This window comes from Papilio machaon, chromosome 8 (assembly GCF_912999745.1).
Source record: "Papilio machaon chromosome 8, ilPapMach1.1, whole genome shotgun sequence".
Taxonomy (NCBI): domain Eukaryota; kingdom Metazoa; phylum Arthropoda; class Insecta; order Lepidoptera; family Papilionidae; genus Papilio; species Papilio machaon.
Genome location: NC_059993.1, coordinates 8,288,921 through 8,312,760, shown reverse-complemented (window position 1 = coordinate 8,312,760; position 23,840 = coordinate 8,288,921). Strand labels below are relative to the sequence as shown.

Genomic DNA, 23,840 nt, shown 5'->3' with positions numbered 1-23,840 from the left:
ATTAGGTAATGGTTTGTTAGGCAATTAAATAATTTTATATATAATGAGAATTATTAGAGGGTTTAAATAAGGGGGTAAGAAAAGGAGCCGACTCCGGCATAGAGGTCTATGCCGGAGTCGGCTGATCGGTGGCCCTCTATGGGGCGCCATTGTCGTCACAATGGTTATTGGACGTCCGACGCAGAACATAGTTTGCAGCGCAAAATGGCTGTAAGGATTGTACGAGGATACGGGACGATATCCTTCGAGGCGGCGACATTCTTGGCTCGGGGTCTGTCTCTGGAAATCCTTGCGGGAATCTACGAACGTGTATACACCGCTGTCGCATGGCAGAGGTGGAACCGAGCACTTGAATGGGGGGAGATATCTGTCGATAGGAGCGTAGACGGGCACTCGAATTAATGTGGACTTTAGCTGTCATACTTTGTTAAAATAGAGATAACTATATTTCTTACATATTTTCGGCAGTGGTAACTCACGTTAAGGATAAATTTATTGACACGGAAGCGAGGCATGATTCTATATTTCTTGTTCTGTCTGCTGTATATAAAATAACTTTGGTACTTCGGTAAGACAGTAATGACACACACGACCTTGTTTCACCTAAAAATGTCTCGTATTAAATTAACTACATTAAATAAAATTGTGAATTATATTTGCATAAATTTATGTAATTTGCATACGAATACCGTCATTGTATTGAAGTTGTGGTGCACAAACAGACAGACGCACGAGGAAGTCAAACACTCGAAGTGATAATTGTGTGAACATGGAAATGCAAATGCCATGTGACACATCATAAGGCACGTTGTAGCAAAGAGCTCGCTAAGAAAATTAAATTAACAATAGATTGCCTGTAATTTATGCATTCTGACATTGAATTTAACCCGTTAGAAAAGCATTCGTATGAATTTGGACTAAATTCGTGACATATTTATCTATACAATCCATGCATTCGCACCCATATAGTATTGGAAAGATTTTTCAAATGTATTAAACATTTTTAAAATTATATCACTAAGAAAAAGCCTTAAGTTTTTTCGTCTGACGTCTCTTCGTGGTTATACTTATTCTTCACATGTTCTTCATTAAATCGTTTCTTTAGCCTCTTTCGTAAAGTATGCTTACTTGCAACAGTTATATAATTACGTATGCTATTAGGACAATCTGTTCGCACTTTTATCTCTACTCCATTAGCAAGCCCGGCGCCTACATAACGAGGTATTTATGGACATTTCTCGGTTAAATTTTCTCTATTTATTGCTAACAATATCGTTTTATATTTGTTTACTAGTATATATTGTGCTGACCGTCCGTAGGGAAAAGTGCTGGCAGTTTTGTAGTTTAGTAATTGCATTATTTTTTTTTTATTTCTTGGAGAGAAATAACTGAATAGTACAACTCGCATTATTATGTTTCGAATAAATTTTAAACCTGATTTTTGACATTTTATATAATAAAGATCAAGGAGTGGCTGAAGATTTGCGTCATTAAATTTTTCTTAAATTGAACTTTTTGATTAAATCTGATGCAATATTAAGTAGAACACTTATATTATAAACACTTAATTATTTTAGAAAGCAATGAATACGAAAAAGGCAAGATTATAGATTTTATGATCTATCGCTGTTACTAGTGCAATACTTTGACTTTAAACTATATTTTACTCACTATACTGTACTTTAGTTGTAATAACGCAACATAATCATCTGCAAGAGAGGTATGGTCTTGTACTTGTCAGGAATCCAAGTGTGCGACAACTAAACTAACATCTGTTCATATAAACAAAGTCAATAACGTAACCGTATCCATTGGTTATTCTGCAATACCCAATCATTTTGGATACACCGGAAACGAGGGCGACAACACACTACTCTTTTTCGTAAATGTAAAAAGTGAATGTACCAGAATATTATTGTCTACTAGCTGTCGCCCACGACTCCGTCCGCGCGCACTTAAAAAAAATGAAAAATAGATGTTGGCCGATTCTCAGACCTACTGAATATGCTCACAAAATTTCATGAGAATTGGTCAAGCCGTTTCGGAGGAGTATGGCAACGAAAACTGTGACACGAGAATTTTATATATTAGATGGTTCTATAAGGTTCACCGTTGGTTACTATCGATGAAACGTGTATACAAAAATATGTTTTATTTCTCTTATCAAAGTGAATGAGCAGGATGGTAATATGTTTTTCTACACTAGTGTAAATGCATTTTTATATTTCGAATGCGGCAGATTGTACACGGTCAAGTGATTGGACGTGATTCAAATACTGACATTTAGTAACTGGCTGTTTGGATGGATGGATGGATAGGTGCATGGATGGATGTTTGTTTGAAAGTATCTCCAGAACGGCTCAACAGATCTCGATGAAATTTGGCATAGATGTAGATCATAGTCTAGAAGAACACATAAGCTTATTATGTTTTATTTTAATTCCGCGTGGACTGAGTCGCGGGCGACAATTATTATTATTTTAAAGGTCAAGGTCAGAATAAAAAGTATGTGTACTGTATGTAAAGTAATGTACGACTGTGTAATTTTGTGTTTTTGTTAGAAGGTCCTAGATCTTAGATTTTAATTGATACATGCTTCATATATAATTGTATGTTTGTAAAGAAAATTTTACAGGACAAAATTTTTAACATAACGCAAGCGCAATATAACTGGCCGACCAACATGTCATTCTAATGGCGCAAATAACAAAACTGATACGATTATTTACGTAAAAGCTATCAACCTAATTCCCTTCGTTTGCATCAAGGTTTAAGATTATTTGTATACAAGAGTTTTGGCAATGAAAACCCAGCTTAATCTTGCTTTGTTCAAACTGAACGACAACATTAACATGTGAATCATATAGTTAAAAACTTACCTCAAGCCCGAGTTGAGTAGTCGTGTAGTTATTTGTTTACAGCAAATTGTGCGCATTTTGAGCGCACGGTGACGTCAATGGAGGTACTAGCAGTGAATTTACTCTTTAAATTAAATAACAAAGAGCTATTTATATAAAACACTAGCAATTGCCCGTGACTTCATCCGCCCGGAATTGTCAAATAATCTAGTAACAAATATAACCTTTTGTCATCTGGGGATTGTGTAGCTTTCCAAAAGTGTTTTTTTTTTTTAATCTTTTCAGTAGTTTACGAACCTATTCAATGCAAACCAACAATTTCCTATATATATATATATATTCTAAGTTAATCTATTGGTGTAAAACTGATTACATTTGAAATACCCACTGTCATGTTATATGTTTAAGGAATGGTTAACCATTGATATAATATTGCATATCTCTCTGAGTGGTTTTTTTTTAGGTATGACATTGATTTTTTGTGGCCGATTAGAATTAATATCGGCGCAGTTTTATTTAACTTTTAGAAACTGTCTTACAACAAAGATAACAATATGTTTTAAAAGAGAATTTCGGTCTCGGAAACCTACGATTATTCAGCAATTTATTTTATTTTACATATAACTTTCATTTGTATATTTTCACATTCTTACTTTAAGAAAAGTTATTCAACATCATTGAAATTATAATTTTCTTGATTCTTGGTTTCTTTTTTTACAATACTAGCTTTTACCCGCGACTCCGTCCGCGCGGAATAAAAAATAGAAAAGGGGGTAAAAATTATCCTAAGTCTGTTTTCTGGTTCTAAGCTACCTGCCCACCAATTTTCTGTTAAATCGATTCAGTTTTCGAAGTTCGACTCGGTTCTTGAGTTATAAATAGTGTAACTAACACGACTTTCTTTTATATGTATAGATTTGTAATAAATTAAATAAAATCACTTTCCTTGTCGTGATTCACACATCTTGTCTACAATATACCATTAAAATAATGTGAATTTTATACAATAAAAAACCAGTTTCAATGACGTAATATTTTCTTACCACATCAAATATAATATTGTGTAATATTTTGTAGCACTTCGATCTTTATTATCTGTATAAATTAATTAGCTGTCGCCCGCAACTCTGTCCGTGCAGAATTAAAATATATATACTATAATCAAGATCCGTTGAGCCGTTCCAGAGACACATTCAAACAAACATCAATTCACATCTATATATATAAAAGAAAGTCGTGTTAGTTACACTATTTATAACTCAAGAACGGCTGAATCTATTTGACTGAAAATTGGTGGGCAGGTAGCTTAGAACCAGGAAACGGACATAGGATAATTTTTATCCCGTTTTCTATTTTTTGTTCCGCGCGGACGGAGTCGCGGGTAAAAGCTAGTTTATAATATTAATAAGATTGACTGTAACTATGACTGTTTTGTACTTAACTACAAACTCTATCGCTCTTTTCAATCATTACATTAGAATCGAATGTATGATAATAAATGTCATTCATTCATTCATTCATTTAGTACACGAGTGTACACAATGCCTTACAGTTGATGACGCACAATCATTCAATCTTTGTGCAGACAGATGTATACGTTAATATTAAGTATAGCTTGATAATTCCGGTTTACCATCGGTTTCCACTGTTGAATGTACAAAAATAATTTCTCTGTTTTCAGAGGAATATGTTAATATGTTGTTATACAAATGTTTCAGTAGTGGAAACTCACTTTTACTTTCAAATGTAACTTTAAAATCGTCGTTTAAAATAAATATTTACATTTAAAAAGTTTTATGCTTTCAATATGGTAATTCTTTTGGTGCGACATGTAATTTGCATTTTGAACATATTTACATTTATTTTACGTTTCATTTTTTTATTAAATTGAACTAATAATCAAATATAATGTATCAGAGTCAAGAAGACAGCAACTGTAATTTTATAAATGACTTGGCGGTGTACATTAATGAACTCTTAAGTTTTGGTCACTGTAAAGGTCGTAGCACACTTAAACGACTCTGCTCCAACACCGCTCCCACCCAACACCGCCCTAAACTAAGACGACTGCTCACAGTCCACGCGGCGACAGCTAGCAGACGGCCAGCTATCCACCCGCCGACCGCTCTCGCTTGGACTTTACATACTGACCAACTGAGCGGCGACGGCGCGGCAACTGCTTACTGTGAGCGCGCGGACACCGCACCGGCCGCTCATCTACGACGTGCGGCCAGCGAGGCGTCAACTACCGAGCAGTCTGACGGCAGTAAGCTCGCTGACAGCGAGCTGTCTGCTAATTTATGATGCTAATGTAAAATATATCTAAAGAGCAATATTTAAAGCCCATATTTAAATTATACTCTTTTTGCCGGGTGGGAGCAGAGTCGTGTAAGTGTGCTACGACCTTTAGTCATTGGCCCTGTAATATCCGGTACATGAACAGGGTTACCTCCGAATTTAGCACGATGAATAATCGTTCTACGAGTTAAATATTAATATCTTTGGTATCAAGAGCGATGTATCAAACAAGTGACGTGATGTTATTCTTATTTTAAGCTTCTACGTTTATTAAAATTTGACAGCCCTACGCTTAAATAATACTCCTCGTTCCGCTCCGCTTCATACGACCATTACAGAACATAATGCCTCACTTTTCGCTTCGTTTGTTCTTTAGCTTTTTACGTTTAAATAAAGAAGACTTGTTGATTTCAATTTTAACCGTTTTAGCCGTTATAGTACCAGCTAAGACCTTCACTCATCAACCAACGCAAACCCTAAACGAACAAATAATTAGAATCTTAACCGGTTGGACAAGTTTACTAAACATTGAAACCATTAACCTGGTATGTTGATTATTTTACATTATGTAAAAGAAACCTATGTAGGTATATGAAATCTATAGGCTAATGTATTCATGGAAGTTACTGGAATCAATTTAATTAAGCTATCGGCCGACAAACCGGTCTACCCCAGGGCCTTCCGCTATCAATAGTCTTATGCCAAATGTACTAATGACATTGACCATTTGCTGGTAACTTGATAACATTTTGCTTGAATTATGTTTGCTGTCGATTACTGTGTGGTATTTAGAGCATATTTCGTAACCATTTTTTGAAGTATTGATTGCATATTAACGTATAATGTGATTATTCCGTGAATTAACATATAATTTTTGTTGTATACAGTGTCTCAGAAATATGCGTTACAAAAGTTAAATTCGAGTGCTATTAATAATATTTTTTTTATTAAAATAATTAATCTAATACTCAAGTTTTTGGGTAAAGCTTCAGACAAATTAAGCTCATTATTTTATTGATGTTCTAAATATAATACTCATCCTATAAAAGTACTCATATGTGAGTATTTGTCAGCCTATCTGTTGTAGACAGAAGTATTAATATTTATTTAATTCAACCTTGTGTGATCGTGACAAGGGTTATGATATAAAATGAAATAAAGTTGTGCACAACTTTATTTTATTTTAGATGTGAGTGTTCATGATAATATTGTTGGCCAGTCTTATAAATTAATAAAATAAAAATATTTAGAGTCGCATGCATTAATTAGAAGAATGGATTATAGTGAACTTTATAGTCTGACTGAATCTGCGATGGTGATTTAAAGGAAGTCAAAACGCTACTAAATAAAATGCTCCAATCTATTATTTCAAAATTTATAACAGTACATTGTTGGTAATTGTATTTGAAATTAAGGTTCATCATTGTTTTGATGCTCTCTGTTTATAATTCTACGAATTAAAAATAAATTACAAAGAGAAGGTTGCACCATCATTCAAATATTATTAACTTGTCGTATAATTAAAAAAAATAATTGCCCTAACTGTTCCACATGACAGGCAGAGCAGTGGATAATGCAGTACTGCTATTGTTATACTGCTTGCCACCCAATTCTGTCTTCGTGTGAATCTTGTATTCATATAATTTGAATGTTAACCTCCGTTAGCGTATCTTTTTTCTTACTGATTGACGAATGATTAGATGGATGTTATTTGGTATCTTCAGAACAGGGAAACGGATCTCGATAAAATTTGGTACAGATGTAAAAGTCTAGATGAACACTTAGGGTACTTATAACCCCGAAAATATATACGGTTCCCGTGGGATACGTCTGATTTACATTTTAACTCGATTACATTGTAGAAATGGTTTCAAACATCTTATTGAAATTTGGCCTAGATATAGAATATAGTCTCTAGTAACACATGAGATAGTTTTCACTTTTTATTTTTTTTTCTTGCGCAGGGGAAGTCGCGGGCAAAAAGTAGTCGTTTAAAACTCCATGACCTACGTCGTAGGTATAACCGCGCACGACATGTTTTTACGACGCAGTTAATTTCTGCAGCTATCGACGTTGTTATCTGATTGTTACAGCTTATCTGCTAATAGCGCGTTTTTATGTTTAACAATATGTTAGGTTGAGTTTAAATAAGGTTTTTTAATGGTTGATACAAAGATAGAATATATTCCCAAGTAGGGTTGGTAACAGGCAGGCGGCCGGCCGTAAAAAATGAAGCCAAATCTTTAAGGTTTATAAAACCTTGTGCGCCGACCCCATGTGAGTGGGATAAGGCCAAGGAGATAGAATATATAAAGTTTGTAATAATAAATAGTTGAAGCATACATAAATCCTTTAATTACTTATATATTTTCTTAAATAATAATAATAGCGATTTTTTACAGCCATTATTTTTATATACTACACGAGGTACATAACTATACCGTCTTACAAACAATTAAAGAACGCGCAGTACCCAATAATCCTATCCATTGTATATCCATAAACCTTATCCATTGTTATCCGAGGCACAGAATAATCCACCACATCATTCCACCGCTTTGTTTCAACGGTTATCTCGACAAACATTGACTAAGCACCTTCATACTTGTGTCAATATTTGCACGTGTATTCATTTTAATTGTTGTTATTCTCTATAATTAGACATTTATCTAAGGACAAAACTGACTCTAAATGAGCAAGAGTTTACACAAGATTATGTAGAGTACTGAAACTACCTCTAACTGGAAACAACTCCGAGAAGATACAATTGACCATTGTAGTCTTTTTGCGACTAACATGCCGACCAATCTTATAAATTATTAATTATTAATCCAATTAAGTTGTTTGTTACAAACGATTGTCGATAGCTTAAGTATTATCACAGTTTAATAGACATTTTATCTTGATATTTTACGATGCTGCCTCATCTATACGAGATCACGATCTATTTGTGATCATTACGTAACTTATCACAAAGGTACGGCTATCCAAATCTAAAGGATCGACCGCCGAACTCTTGACCCAGTTCTGGGGGTTCGTCGACCGCGTGACGTCACGGCCTTCGCCCCCTCCACGCCGTAGTCGTCACCCCGGGGGCGCTACACCCCCCGTCGAGGTCACATCGTGACCGTACGCTGACGGTTGCGGACGTGCGTGTGGCTCGGATTGTGTAACGAACACTTTTGGTTAGTTGACGACATGACCATTATAGGTTCGTATTTAGGTTAGTTTTAGTTGTTATATATTTAGTTAATTTGCATTTAAATTTAGTCATGTCTTATGTTATTGTCGAATACTGATTTAAAAGTAGTTATAGTAATTATTTTTCATTAACTAATAACTAAAAAAACGGTTAAAACACTCACGTATATTTATCCTTAGTCGGTACCGACCCCGATCCGACCCCGATGGGCTCGAAACTAGTCGGTGCCGAAATCGGACAAATATACGTAAGTGTTTTAGCTGTCTTTTATATTAGTTAATGATAATATCTCACGAAAGTTTGAATTATTTTGCATTGCTGAAGTGTTATATGTTACAATTATGTTTAAATAATAATAGCACTAAAATTCACATTACACTTATTTATACACGCGACAAATACATAAATACATTTTGTTACATAATATAATATTTTTTATTCATTCTGGACTCGTTCATATTTTTAGAATCATTACATCAACTACACTAACTTTTATCGTAACCGCTGTATGTAAAAACAATCTATATTTATTACATACGAGCTGTCGTACGCGACTTCGCACGCGCGGAATTAATAAAAAATGTAATAAGTAGCCTATGTGTTTTTTAGACTATGTTCTACATCCGTGCCAAATTTCATCAAGCTCCGTCGAGTCGATACGGAGATACCTTCAAACAAACATCCACCTAAACTTTCGCATTTACAATATTTGTAAGATTAACATTGTACATAACTGCGTAGTATAATAAATTATAAGATCACAACAATAACTAAATAAAAGGGTAAGTAAGCGATGGCAGAGAGTGGCATTAAAATGTTAGTCCCTATTGAGTTAGTTTGTTGAGTACTGAGGAAATTGTTTTATGAATTGTTACCACAAAAAGTTAGTGTTTCAAATTAAATTCTATGATCTTGAATTTATTGATTAACTGAAGTAGATTCAATTTATGTGTATACAATACCTCTCTTATTTAAATCCTAATGCAAATGGCTGTATCCAGCCATAAAAAAAAATGGGAACCATCTGCAAGCATTTCGTCTCGATTAATATAATTTTTATCAAAATCGGACCACCTATTTCATTGAAAAAAAAAATATATATAATATTTTCTTTTCAAAATAAACGCAATTTCCTGTAATACCTTATTTGCTTACCAGTTTGTTTGAAGCGGCTTTTTGCGCATGACATATTATGTTTCTAACGTTTTAACACTGAAACATATGACTGTTAATTGAACATTAAACAACATAATATATTTCCAAGAAAATTCGTGATGTTATAATTTTTACAATTAGTATTTCTTATGAAAACATATTTTTATTTTATAAAGCAATGGTTGCAGACCTTTAACCGAGATTTTTATTACTTATTGAGCAATTAAGCTTCGTATACAGCTATCAGGAAATGCGACATCAATGAGATTGTACTCTCTCGCTCACTGCAATAAGAGAAAGGGAGATATTACTCCGGTGACGTCATAGAATACCGACCCAGGTGTGACCTAGAATATATGAATTATTGCTAAAATTGTAAATAAATTTCACTATGTTTCCTTGCAATCTTGCAAGCTTTTGAGTAAATTATTTATCGGTCGTTATATAAATAGTGGAAATTAAAGGTAAAGTTGAATGTTTAAGTCAAGGACATAATTTAAATCTGTTTAATATTCTTATATTTAACTCTATTTAAATTTATCTAAATATAACTGCGTCCATTCATAAATAACTTGTTCCATATTTGCAACTTGTACAGTCACGGTCATTTTATCAACAGTTAATGTTATATTAATTTATAAAATATCGTGTTTCTTACGTATACTCTTGAAGCGATTTTAAGAGTAATAACGGTAAGATTGATACGCTCACGGAAATACCATGACTTTAGCAGTTACATCGGATCTCATAGTACCATACGATATGGGCCATGTTATCCTGGTATTTGAATTATTTATGAACTCTACATTACATAAGTAAGTATACATAAGTTGTTTTTATATAGCTGCATAACACAGAAAAATTTTGTATGTTTTACTATGTTTTTTATGTCATAATAACATGTTTTAAACGGAGATTATGGTCTCAGAAATCCACGGTTAATTAACTTAAAAGAAAAAGTAATATGTAAATTGTTAGTTTTACGTAACGTCATACAATTTGTATGTAACGTGTTTTAATTAGTCTGAAAGTTGTATGTCCTAGAATGTTTACATTAATCTAATGAGAATTGCTTTATCGAATACACGAGCCATGTTCCCTACGATCACTTAAGTTACGAAATTAACTCTATTTATAGACATTTCTTAAGTTGAACTTGTTCTAAATAAGTCTAAATTAGATCTTTTGTGATAAAATGAAATAAGATGTTTATCTATCAAATGTTTCGGCAATGAAAACTCACGGGAAAAGACAGTTAAAGGAACAATAACGTAGTAAAAGTAAAGTATTATTATAAAATTACAATTTTTCAATTAGTAAGTTCGTATTAGCTTCAATTTTACTTATTCACTGCACCATAATTTTTGTCGTTCGCATATAAAAAAAGCTGCTAAAAGTTTTTTACGTAATTTGGAACAGTTTCCGAAGTAGATCATCTGAAGTGAGGTGGCGTTAAGCCAATAGAGTCTTATCACAAACAAAAGCCACTCGACCGAAAAACCGCTTTTGTTAAAAGTTAACTTAACCAAAGACAAAAGACGTTGTGCAGTTGTTCAAGGAAACCTCTTGAATGTTTGAGTGCAATCAGAAGAAAAGCGTTCAAGCCAAGGGTTTCATAAAGTGGGGTATTGTATTTTGATTTTAGGCATTTGGTTATTCTCTAAAACATTTTTTATTTACCTAATATCTGTTTTTTTCATTTAAAGCAATGATATAATGATTGTTTTTTTATCCCACGTGCACGAAGACAATGTTTTTGTATGTGTGTATGAGTAGCCTAAACGACTAATCCGCGTGTGAAGTTGTTATTCCCCTGAGTTTGTTAGTCGGGTTCTTCAATTATTAAATAGTGATTTTAATATTTTTTTTGTGTTTTTCCAGATCAGGGTGCGATGCGCGCGCCGAGTGGCGTGGTGCGGTGGTCGCAGAGCGGCGGGGCGCCCCTGACTGATTACGCGACGGTGTCGCCGGCGCCCGCCGCGCCTCCGCCCCCGCTCCAGTACGTCTACGATGAACGCATCAACCAGCGCCTCGCCTTCTGGTAAGAAACTTGCAATATAACCAACTAGCGGCTAATATTACAAACACGTCGACTTACACTTAACGTTCTTGTCTGTACGTTCCAGGCAGGGTGATATCACAGCTCTGGAAGTGGACGCGGTGACGAATACGACAGACGAGACGTTGTCGGAGTGCAACGCGGTCAGCGAGCGGATAATGCTAGCCGCTGGGCCAGATCTCAAAGAGGAGATCATCACCAGAGGCCTCGGTGAGATAAAATATATATATATATATATATATATATATATACTTTTTAACGTATTTTAAATGTATATAGATAGAAATTTTATTACTCAATTTTATTTTATATAGCATTAAGTTTTAAATTAGCACTAAGGAAATATGTATTATATTATAAGTAACTAGCATAAGAATTTTATGATTATCAATAAAGAACCCAAAAGTCTCTGGCCAAAAACATGCCAGGGGGAGAACGAGAGGGCGGCATGGCGCCGCCCAAAAAAAAAAAAAAAAACTTCCCTGAATTTTGTAGACTTAGACAAAATAGATTATTGGTTTACATTGAGATAAATAAGAAATTACAGATTGCCTTCATGATTCTTGAATATCTTACCTCTTTTCAAACAATATAAAGAGCAAAAAGTATTTTCTATCCGCCTGTACCGTGTTAAATATCTGACAGTTGATCCAGAACATTGTATCCTACTGCACTATTATTAAGGTAGATTGTGGCGTGTGTTGCAGAGTGCGGCACTGGCGAGGTGGTGGTGACGCCGGGGTACCAGTTGCGCAGCAGACACGTGCTGCACACAGTGTGCCCCAACTACCTGCCGCAGTACCACACCGCCGCTGAGACTGCACTACACAACTGCTACAAGTAAACAGTCCAATAACTTTATTTTCCCATTTCTGTGAACTTTGATGCACAAAATGCAATTAGATTGAAAACTTATCACTGTAAAATATAAAGTACATCTTACTAATATTGTAAATGCGAATGTTTAGATGGATGTATGTTTGTTTGAAGTTATCTCCACCTCCTCCACTTTGATATGTCACATTAGACATCTGTCAGTTTTAGCTTTCATAAGCTGATTGAAAATTAAGTGAATGAATCGATTCGTACATTAAATATATGAGAATCTAATTCAGTTGTTATAAAATATCCGTGTTTTTTTCGTTCGATTTTGTTTTGTAACATCTTTAGTATTTCAAAAGAAAAAAAAATATTGACGTAATATTGTAATGACGTTCGATTGATTGTAATAAATATGTAATCGAAATTTGAAAAAAAAAAACTAAAAAAATATATCATTTATAACTTGGAAAATATAATATTTTATGAGTGCCATTACAAGGTTACTTTGTTGAATTTGGAAAAAGTCGATGTGTCCTATGTATAAGGGCCAAATTAACAAATAGCTCTATATGGCCTATTTACGTATATGGTTGAAACTTTAAGAGCCTCTTTTGAAAAGTTGTCAATTTGCACATTGGCCCTTATCTGTAGAAGTCATCGAAATGTCAAATGTGACGTATTTAAATGGGTTTTGCTATAATGTGTGTGTGTTTGTTTGTTTGTAGGAATGTGTTGTCAGCAGCATGTTCTCTGGGTGCGCGTTCTCTGGCACTGTGCGTGGTGAACACTCCGCGCAGGAACTTCCCCCCGGACCTCGCTGCACATGTCGCCCTCAGTCAGTATAACCCCCCATCAATTACTTAAATAAAGTCTCAGTAATTTACAAATCTACCGCTAATTACAGATATAAAACGATTACTTAGTAACTTATTTTGCAATAGATCTTAATATTTTATGTTTAAAAGAAATATAGAAACGAGTAGTCGATTGTCTTAACATTAAATTAATTCCTAGGAAACTTTAGATTCCTTTGAAAAAAGAGCAAAATAAAGCATACTGCCCACTTCGAAGTTGATACCCTGTTTTTTTTTTTTTACAAAAAAAAGAGTCATAAAGCGAGATAATGGCGCTCCAAAGAGTATATTATAAATGCAGACACAATCCGGCGCTGGCTGGAGACATCAGCGGCGCCGGGCGTTGTGGTGCTGTGCGGGTGCGGGGTGGAGCTCTCCCCGCTGCGTGCGCTCGCGCCGCTCTACTTCCCGCGCAGTGCTCGCGAGGCACTCACCGCGGCCGCACGTCTGCCGCGACCTCCGCGAGACCTGCACGACCGCCGCATACGTATCATACACAACCCCCACTCCAACTCTGATACCGGTCAGTCTCCTACATACATCTCTAGCAGCCCTCATATCTGATCTTACCCCCTACATACATACTTTCTTTGGTCTTCCTCTACCTTTATAGCCTATATTCAATCTCATTACTTCATTTGAGATGGATTACAATACCTGTGAAAATTTGTTTCAATGTAATGTATAAATTATTACACCAACATGCACTTTTACATATGTCGCACACACACACATACTCATACGTACACATACATACACACTTATACACACACTTACGCATCCACGCAGCTAAAACATCATAAACAGAGGAAAAGAAAATCGAACTTTTTGATTGTTTATTCTAAATTATTATTTATATTTATTAAATCTACTGTCTTCATTAAGAACGATGTAGTTTCACATAAAAGAACTCCTTTGCTCCTTAAATACAGTTTTCACTAGTTAAGGAGTCAAGGCAACATTGAATATTGTAAACTTAGTGTACAATAAAAAAGATTTCCATTTTCTAGTCACAAAATATGCCATAAATACTACGACATTACAGAACACCAAGTATAGTCTGATGAGTAACAGGAGACTTCATTCCATCCTCACCCTTTTCTTGTAAGGAAGCGATGGGAAGGAGAAGTGGATTTCACAGTCGAAATGACGCATAGGAAGTGGGTATATCCTCTTTCTATACGTCCCCTCCTTTGTCGATTAAAGGCATCTGCAATTGCGAATGTCTATGGGCAACGGTCGCTTCGCATTTTAGACGTATTCAAGTGACAGCTTGTTCGTTTGCCATCTTATAATTGAAAAAAGATACGCCACAAGTAAAAGTATTTCCAAGTATAACACTATTCAAATATCTTGACGGCTCTAAGTCATGTACACTGCGCAACATGTTCTGCGCAACGACTGGCAAAAAGTTGAGAGCCGCTGAAATATTTCAAAATATTTATACAATCTGATAAATATTTGTGTGTATGACAAATTTTTATACACAATAATACATTTACTATCGTTTTATATAAATTTGATTTAAAAAATTTATTTAATTTTATTACATTAGAAGATAAAAAACTTACGCATTTACGGAAACAAATGATTACTAAATAGTCTCAGAACTTCAATACGTAATAAATAATCAATAAATGATATATTTTACAAACAATCATTAACCTAATTTGTACGTAAGAAATGAATCATTATTCCACAAACAGCTAAAATATTCTACAAACTATTTGAATCAGATTGTATGATAATAATGCGCTGGTTTAAAAGATAATACTCGAACATATATTGATAGCAATTGTAATCATTTTTATATTTAATACTAACTGTCGCCTGCGACTTTGTCCACGCCATATTAAAAAAAAAAACTTAATTAATAGCTTACGTGTTCTACCAAACTATGGTCTATACTGTACTAAATGTTATTAAGATCCGTTGAACGGTTCCGGAGATACCTTCAAAGAAATGTCCGTCCATACATACTTCTAAACTTTCGAATTTATATTAGTAAGGTAATTTTTTGTGACTTTATTATCTATAACCTTACTAATATTATAAATACGAATGTTTAACTGGATGGATGTTTCTTAGAATCTCCAAAACTCCAAAAAAAAAATTGACATATATATAGTATATAGTCTGGAAGAACACATAGACTAATAAAGTTTTTTATTAACCTGCGCGGACGGCGTCACAGGCGAAGGCTAGTTTTCAATAATTAAAAAACAAGTCTCAACGAAATCATTGTCCGATTATGAATAATGTCATCAGAATGTCTGTCAATAATAACAATCCGACCTTAATTAGCCTGTAATTAAGCCGTTAAAGAAACAAAGTCGCGGTATATGACTAGTGCCAGCTTATCTGAGATAGGGCGAAGCATTTAAACGTTTTATCACATATTGACGCATTTAGTTTATCGATTGCTAACATTCGGACAGAACGCTCGGAAGTTTGTGTGTTTGTGAACAAAATATAGCAAAATGGAAGTACAAACAACAATTAATTTGGAACTAAAGGAACGACCGTATGGTTAGTTATATTATAGTCACAGTTATGTTATAAAATCTGGCTTACTAGAATATGGATATTTGTATTGCAAAGTTAATCTTACTAATAAAAATGCGTATGTTTGGATGGATGGATGTTTGAAGGTATCTCAAAACGGCTGAACGGATCTTGATGACATTTGCCATAGATGTAGAACATAGTCTGGAACAAGACATAGACTACTTATTACGTTTTTTTTTAATTCCGCGCGGATGGAGTCGCGGTCGACAGCTAGTTACTTATTAAGTACTTAATTTTAGTTTATGGAATTTTATTATGATTCTAGCAACACTTACGAATGAATTATTTGAGAATGGTAACAAATGTAAAATGACACTTTTTTACCGAGATCCGAGAACCTTCTCCGCCCTTCCTCGTAACATCCGATGATTTAAAATCTTCGGATTTATATAAAAAAAGTACGTTTTATTATTTCAATAGTTATAATTCAGGAATATAATTGATTAATATAAAATTTCACAAGTAATTTGAATATTAAAACTTAAATATCAAGATTCATTATATATTATATATTCGACAAATCACGAAAACTTAATGCGAAGTCATCCTCAGTCTATCCTCTTTCCTTTTTTAGATTAAACATTTGTGAACTCTTTGTAGTATCATACAAATAAAAACAATATTAAATTAAAAGTTCTTAAATTAAATTTTACATTGTCGAAGTTGTTTGTGACACGACATGACGCATGCGCTGTATATGTCACTCAAAGTCTTACTTCTGTGATGTCACAATTGCGACAGAATTGACGAATATCTATGAAGGATCTCTTTATATTTTTTCTTTATTTATTCTTTGGCGTTTTTTTTTTTAAACAAGATGAGAATTTAAAATAAAGCTAGTCGGAGGATGGAATGACGGAAAGACGAACGACGAGAAAATTAAGTAAGAATTAAGTTAAAAAAAACTAAAGAACTTTATTGTTACGTCATTTTTTATATCACTAGATGGCAAACGAGCAAGCGGTGACCTGAATACGCCTAAAATGCGAAGCGACCGTTGCCCATAGACATCCGCAATTGCAGATGCGTTGCCTACCTTTAATAGACAGAGGAGGGGACGCGCAGAAAGAGGATATATCATAGCTCATAAGAGCTCTATAAAGAATAGGTTTTAGTTAGAAAAATATTGGTATTGTTGCAATAAATACATATTAAAGTAGCTGACGTCCGCGACTCCGTTCGCGCGGAATAAAAGATATTAATAGTTTATGTGTTCTTCCACACTATGTTCTACATCTGTGCCAAATTTCATCAAGATCCGTTAAGCTATTCCGGAGATACCTTCTAACAAACACCCATCGTTGTAAACATTTGCATTTATAATATTAGTAAGATATGAAAGTCGTGATATTTTAAGTTACGATGATGTAGATTGACTGCAATATAAATTATTGTAAAAAGAATTCTGTTCAATTCCTTACTTCGTTTGTTTTAAATGTGTTAATATATCTGAGAAATTACTAAGTGTCTAAATTGAAAACAGCAGCACGTCAGCCAAAAATGCTTTTATTTCGTTGTTAAATACTTCTACTAACACTATATACATAATATTTACACTAAAATTCGATAAAACTCTAATAATTACTACATTCCGTTGTTAACACACTTTCCGCGCCATTTTCTACTATTTTTTTCAACTATCTTTTTTTAATGCAAAAAAGACAAAGGTCTTAGTGGCCAGTATGCCACCTCGTTGGCAGAATGTTTAATTCTGCACTTAACACTAAGTTCACAGATATTTTGTAACCAGTCGCCATATTTAAGTAATAATCATTAAAATAAAATAAAAACTATCGCAATGTATTCAGCCGCCATCCGCCCACAAGCGCACACATCACATCTTGCCGCATTACTTTTTTATCTATAGCAAACAATACCCGTATAAATCTGGGGACACACCGGTCGCAGTTTTTTTTAAATTACTTCGAATATTTGAAGATTTATTTGAGTATAAATATAAAATCAATTGAGATATTTAAGAAAATTTTGTATTAATTACATCTATAATTAGTTTTTATCGTTATTATTTTCACGAAGAGCACTTAGTTTTTCTCAACTTAAGTTCAATAATATTTTTGAATTTAATAAATATTACAAATATTATAATTCGAATATTTGGATGGATGGATGTTTGTGACAAAGTATCTCCGGAACTGATCAACGGATCTTATAAACGACGATCTTAAAACGAATTGAATTAATTTTTTTGTTTAATTCGCGCGGAGGGAGTTGCGGTCGAAATTAATATTTTTGTAAAAATTATGAAATTACGCTACGAATCTTATATATTAAAAATAAACTATTTTAATTATTTTTAATATGTGTGTTGGTTATGCAAGTTGTGTGAACGCAGCCTAAGATCATCAGCATTAGGGAACAATATTTTTCTCGTTACGACGCTTCATACAATATTTTGACAGGCGCCAAATTTAACTTCAATGTGCTGTTTTTATAAAGAAATATTCAGTTTTCTTTTTTTAAATGTTTTTTTTATAAAATGTTAAAGTGAATCGTGTTAATTAGTATTTTACGATTAAAATGTGGAGTTAGAAAATTATTTAATATTTTGTGGTTTGAAATATAATTGTATTTTGTGATGCGTCCTAAGAAATCTTTTTCATCCAAGTGGGCTATTATCAACGAGGGATTTGAATTTGATCGTAAGACGTGTTAAGATTTCTATTGTAGTTTTGAAACAAATTTGATGTTGTAATTATCTTTGTAGCAATATATTCATTACGCATTTTTTATTTATTAATATTATCATTTCAATTTAAAGAATTCATCTTAATCTAATATCTTCTATGATATAAAATTCTCGTGTTACGGGGTTCGAACTTGAACTCCTCCAAAACGGCTTGACCGATTCTCATGAAATTTTGTTAGCATATTCAGTAGGTCTGAGAATCGGCTAACATTTATTTTTCATAACCCCCCCCCCATTTAGTTTTCTTTTTTTTTTAACTGCGCGCGGAAGGAGTCGCGGTCGACAGCTAGTAATATTATAAATACGAATGTTTGAATGGATGGACGGATGTTTGTTAGAAGGAAAGGTTGAATAGATCTTGATGAAATTTGGCACAGATGTAGAACATAGTCTTTAAGAATACATGGGCTATTAATTTTTTTTTTTTAATTCCCCGCGACAGATTCTCGGACGAGTCCTAGTCTTACTAATATTATAAATGCAAATGTTAGGATAGATGTTTGGTAGAAGGTATCTTGATGAAATTTGGCACAGATGTAGAACATAGTCTGGACGAACTACTTGTTAAGTTATTTTAATCCCGCGCTTACGGAGTCGTGGAAGACAGTTAGTAATTTATATATTTTTGACATACAATGGATCTGTCTTATCAGATAACAAATGAAAGTTTGTTTGTATACTTTTTAGCAAAGAGGTCACATGTTATCTTTAATTGTTTAATTACTTTTATATCAAATTCTTTGTTCTGTTTGTCAACTCTTTATCAAACGAATCTCTGAAATTAAAACTTTGCTACTAATTATCTTATTGTTAGTGCCATTTCGATTTTGTTTTCGTTTTGCTTGTTATTATGAAGAAATGTCACGTTAACCGGAACGTACAAGTCGCAAAATATATGTTGCCTTAACATTCCTGAGCGCAATTCAATATTTCGGAACAAACTTTGTTCTAAAAGAAAAGAACGTACCACTTCCTTAAAGGGCGGCAAAGCATCTTTAGTTACTCTTGTATTGCAATTTACGGTTGCTCTCTTATTCTATTAAAAAAAACTGTGTAATTCTTTCTCGTAGTATCTTTGGTTGTAGTAATATTTTCCGTTTAGCTGAAGATGACGCGTCGGCGTGCGACTCTGACGCGGCTGCGGAGGCTGCGGCGGCGTTCGCGCGCGCCTGCGCACCCGACACCCAGCGTCTGCTCGGCCCGCACTCCCCGCTCGCCTCGCACTCCCCGCACACGCAACGCCGCATGCACGACCACGATGAGTGAGTACCTATATAATAATACATTTTTTATTAATTTAGGTGGCGAAAATCCATCGAGGCTACGTTGTCAGCTCTAATTGAAGAGGTCTTAGCCTGTCATGTTTATAAATATTTACTTATGACATTGATAGATAGAATAGAATCAACGAAGAAAAAGCGTCAACGTGATCCATCGAATTGTGATTTGTTTAGTTCATCTACAATTTAAAGTGAAACCAATTTGTTGACTTAACAACTGGTGTCCTGGTATATTAAGTTAAGAAATATAATCTACAAATATGTACTCCATTTTCCTTTATTCATGATAAATTCTAATTATAAATCAATCATTTTAAATATTTCGTAGCTAAAATCTTTGCGCTTCTTGGAAGTGTCGTAAATAGTGCAAATATTTGTGCATGGAACGAAACGTCGACAGCGAACGTAACCGCGCATGTGACGCGACGCAAACAAAGCGCGGGAAAAATAACAAACATGGCGCCGCTGTAATGCGTTTTGTAAAAACATCCCAAACTTTATCTTCTTTCGAAGAAATTCGGTCGTTAAATGCTACTATTGAAATTACCAATGAAAATAAAAAAAAACTAGTTATTCCAGTTTCCAGATAATATTTCATTTAAGAAAAATCACTGTGTGTATTTGATTTCATCGAAGTATGCTCATTTCGATCAGTATTTTTCAAATTCATAAAGCTTTTTAAGCATTAAGATTTAAAAAATAAACTTAGACTTTCATTTATTTATTTCATCTTTCCTAAAGTTATCTGAAATTCTTCGAAACACCTTATAAGTTTCTTGTGTCACAATGTTAGTAACCATACTCCTCCGAAACGGCTTGACCGATTTCTATTAAATTTTATATGCTTATTTAGTAAGTCTGAGAATCGGCTACTATCTATTTTTCATACTGCGCGCAGACGGAGTCGCATGCGACAGCTAGCTCACTATATATTGTTAGAGACAAAAATCAACACTGTGCCGGTGTATCGGCGCAGCACTAGACATGTCAAATATCAACGCTTACGTCGCCTCACTACAGCTATCTGTCACTTGGTTTTGAAAACTTTAGCGCGCAATACGCTCGAAAGGATCTTGTCGAATAATCACTAAAAGTTTCAGAAGTGGATATTACTCAAGCTCACAAAGTGGTTTTGCTGTGTAAAAGTATAGTTATCGACGAGAAAGACTTTAAAAGTTGTAAGAACATTAAGAATTGATAGAATAAGAAAAAAAAAAACAGTTCGAACGGTGGTGTGGGTGAAAATTGACATTTTGGTGAGATTGTTCCTTGCTTATAATACTTATTCAGATCAAACTGTTTACTGTAATTTTGCTGTGGTATCACCAAAAAGACTTAAAATATTTGAAACTTGTATTAACAAAAAAAAAAAAAAAAAAGTAGGGGAGTGTTTTACTAACGAACTAAAAGTGAGAATTGAAGCTTTGTTACGTTTATGTTATTTTAATTTTAATGATTGGGTTGACGATTATAGTTTTAAATCGAGAATCAAAGGTGTTGTGTTAAAGACTAAAACATACATTTTAAATTTGAAGTTATAATTTGGATATAAGACAAAAGTTTTGTGGACAGTATTAAATATACTATTGGTGTTGATTTTATTTTAAGAGACAATAACTTGTGTTAAAATTAAACACATATTTTGAGTATATTACAATCTATTCTAAAGTTGAAGATGGGTCGGCATAAAAAAAGATATAGGTCTCATAGTTCCTCTTCTTCTGATTCAAGTGAGGTGAAGAATAAATCTAAAAATAAGAGACATAAGAGAGAACTAATGCAAAGGGACAGTAGAATCGAGGCACTGGAAGGGTTGGTACAAGACCTGAGAAAAAACAATGAATACTATGGTGGAGGATCTCACACACAGCCATTAGTGCGTTATGTGGGTCGGAACGACTTTATCACAGAATTTAACCCACAAACAACATCAATATCAATTGAACTCTGGCTTAGGAATTTGGAAGCTGTTGCAAATATGCATGGATGGGATGAAAGGACATTAATATGCAACTGCATGGCGAAGCTAAGTGGCTATGCCAAAGGATGGTATGAAAACCAAGCATCATATGATATTAGCTGGGACCAGTGGAAAGCAAAATTAATTCATGCCTTTCCAGTTACAAAGAATAAATTAGTTCAGATAAGGGAACTTGTTAATAGAATCAAGCTAAAAGATGAGGATCCAATCAAATTTTATTATGACAAACTGGGAATTGGCATGTCATGTAACATGACGGATGATGTGATTGCTCAAGCAATTATTGGCACACTTGGAGATAAATTACTAGAAGTGGGAGCATTAGCTGCTGGTTGTCATGACACTAATTCATTATTAAAATACTTGGCAAACATGAAAACTTCATCTTTAGGTGTTGAAACCAAACACTCAGTAAGAGTTAATGTTCAGAATGACCCAAACAAAACACTTAAGTGCTTTACGTGTGGCCAAGTTGGCCATAAGGCTAAGATATGTAGCGAAACCAAACAGAAACAGCATGATGACCGGAAATGCAATTTTTGTGACCGTTTAGGTCATACAGAACAAAACTGCTATAAAAAGAAAAACCTTAACAAATCCTGTACTTTCTGTAATATTAAAGGTCATGAATTTTATGAGTGCAGAAAGAAAAACACTGGACAAGATAAGTACACTAAGAAAATTCAAACTGTGAGTTGTGATGTCTCTGATAAGAAATATTATAAAACAGTCTTGGTGAACAAGTCTCCAGCTAAAGCTTTTATAGATTTTGGCAGTTCTTGCAATACAATGAAACAGTCGTTTTATGTTGAACTTCAGCTGAAATCTATACCCAGTGATTATATCATCAAAGGATATGGAGATGCTTTGATTCAGCCGCTGGGAGTTACAACTGCTATTTTGTCAGTTGATGGAGTAGAAATAGAAACTCAATTTTACATAGTACCAGATGAGATTCAGGACTTCGACATTTTAGTAGGCCAAGCATACACTGAGTCTCCTCATATTGTGGTTGTTAAAACATCATCCCGGCTTAATGTGTACAATAAGGATATGGCATCAGATATTGTTGAGCTATGTGAAAATTTAGAGAAAATATGCTTATATCCAAACGAGGACACAACACTAAGACCTGGACTGAATAAAATTGTAGTAAGGACAGAGCCAATAACAAATGGTACTATGAGAGTGAAATATAGTGAACAAAGACAGCCTAGATATGAAAAGGAGGTATTGAGTGAAGAAGTGGAAAGTCAAGATGGTAAAATAGTGATAAAATTGATTAATAAAACTAAAGCAGCAGTTCCATTGAAGAGTGTTGACTGTGTTGCTAGAGCGGAACTGCTGGAAGTGGAATCTGACAAACCTAAAATAGGAAAAAATTTAACTGAGACACAAAAAGATTCACTAAATTCTCTCCTTGACGAATTTGATGATTGTTTCTCTGGAAAAGGCATGGAGTTGGGTAACTGTGATATTGAGATGACAATCAGGCTGACAGAGAATAAAGTTATAAATTATAAACCGTACAGGATGTCCTTCCATGAAAGGGAACTGGTACAACAAATTGTGGCCGAGTTACTCGAAGCTGGTATAATAGAAGAATCAACGTCGCCCTACGCTAGCCCTATTCTTTTGGTAAAAAAAAAAGACGGTGGTTGTCGATTGTGCGTCGACTACAGGGCACTTAATAAAATAACCCAAAAAGAGAGATATCCTTTGCCGTATATACAAGATCTACTAGACAGACTAATAAACAAATCAGTCTTTTGCTGCTTAGACCTCGCAAATGGCTATCATCAAATCAAAATAGAACCACAGTCGCGGCCACTTACGGCTTTTGTCACCCCCGATGGCCATTATCAGTATAAGATGATGAGTTTTGGACTTTGTAACGCTCCAGCTGTTTTTCAAAGGGCAATGAGCCATATTCTCGCCCCTGTAATTCACAAATGTGCGGAAGTGTACATAGATGATGTAATTATTTGGGGGCAAAATGTGGATGACTGTCTCAAAAATTTACGACGGGTATTAGAACTGATAAACAATGCTGGAG

The 23,840-nt window shown here is 34.3% G+C and overlaps 1 protein-coding gene across 1 annotated transcript in view; it reads left to right on the top strand.

The window, feature by feature from the left end:
- The window catches only part of LOC106720385 (protein GDAP2 homolog), a 58,462-nt gene that overhangs the window by 8,211 nt on the left and 26,411 nt on the right, over nucleotides 1–23,840 (top strand). The window contains exons 2-7 of the mRNA XM_045679115.1: nucleotides 11,395–11,554; nucleotides 11,640–11,782; nucleotides 12,280–12,412; nucleotides 13,120–13,229; nucleotides 13,550–13,771; nucleotides 19,626–19,785. Of these exons, the coding sequence (XP_045535071.1) occupies nucleotides 11,395–11,554; nucleotides 11,640–11,782; nucleotides 12,280–12,412; nucleotides 13,120–13,229; nucleotides 13,550–13,771; nucleotides 19,626–19,785 (928 nt within the window). The remainder of the gene's footprint in view (nucleotides 1–11,394; nucleotides 11,555–11,639; nucleotides 11,783–12,279; nucleotides 12,413–13,119; nucleotides 13,230–13,549; nucleotides 13,772–19,625; nucleotides 19,786–23,840) is intronic.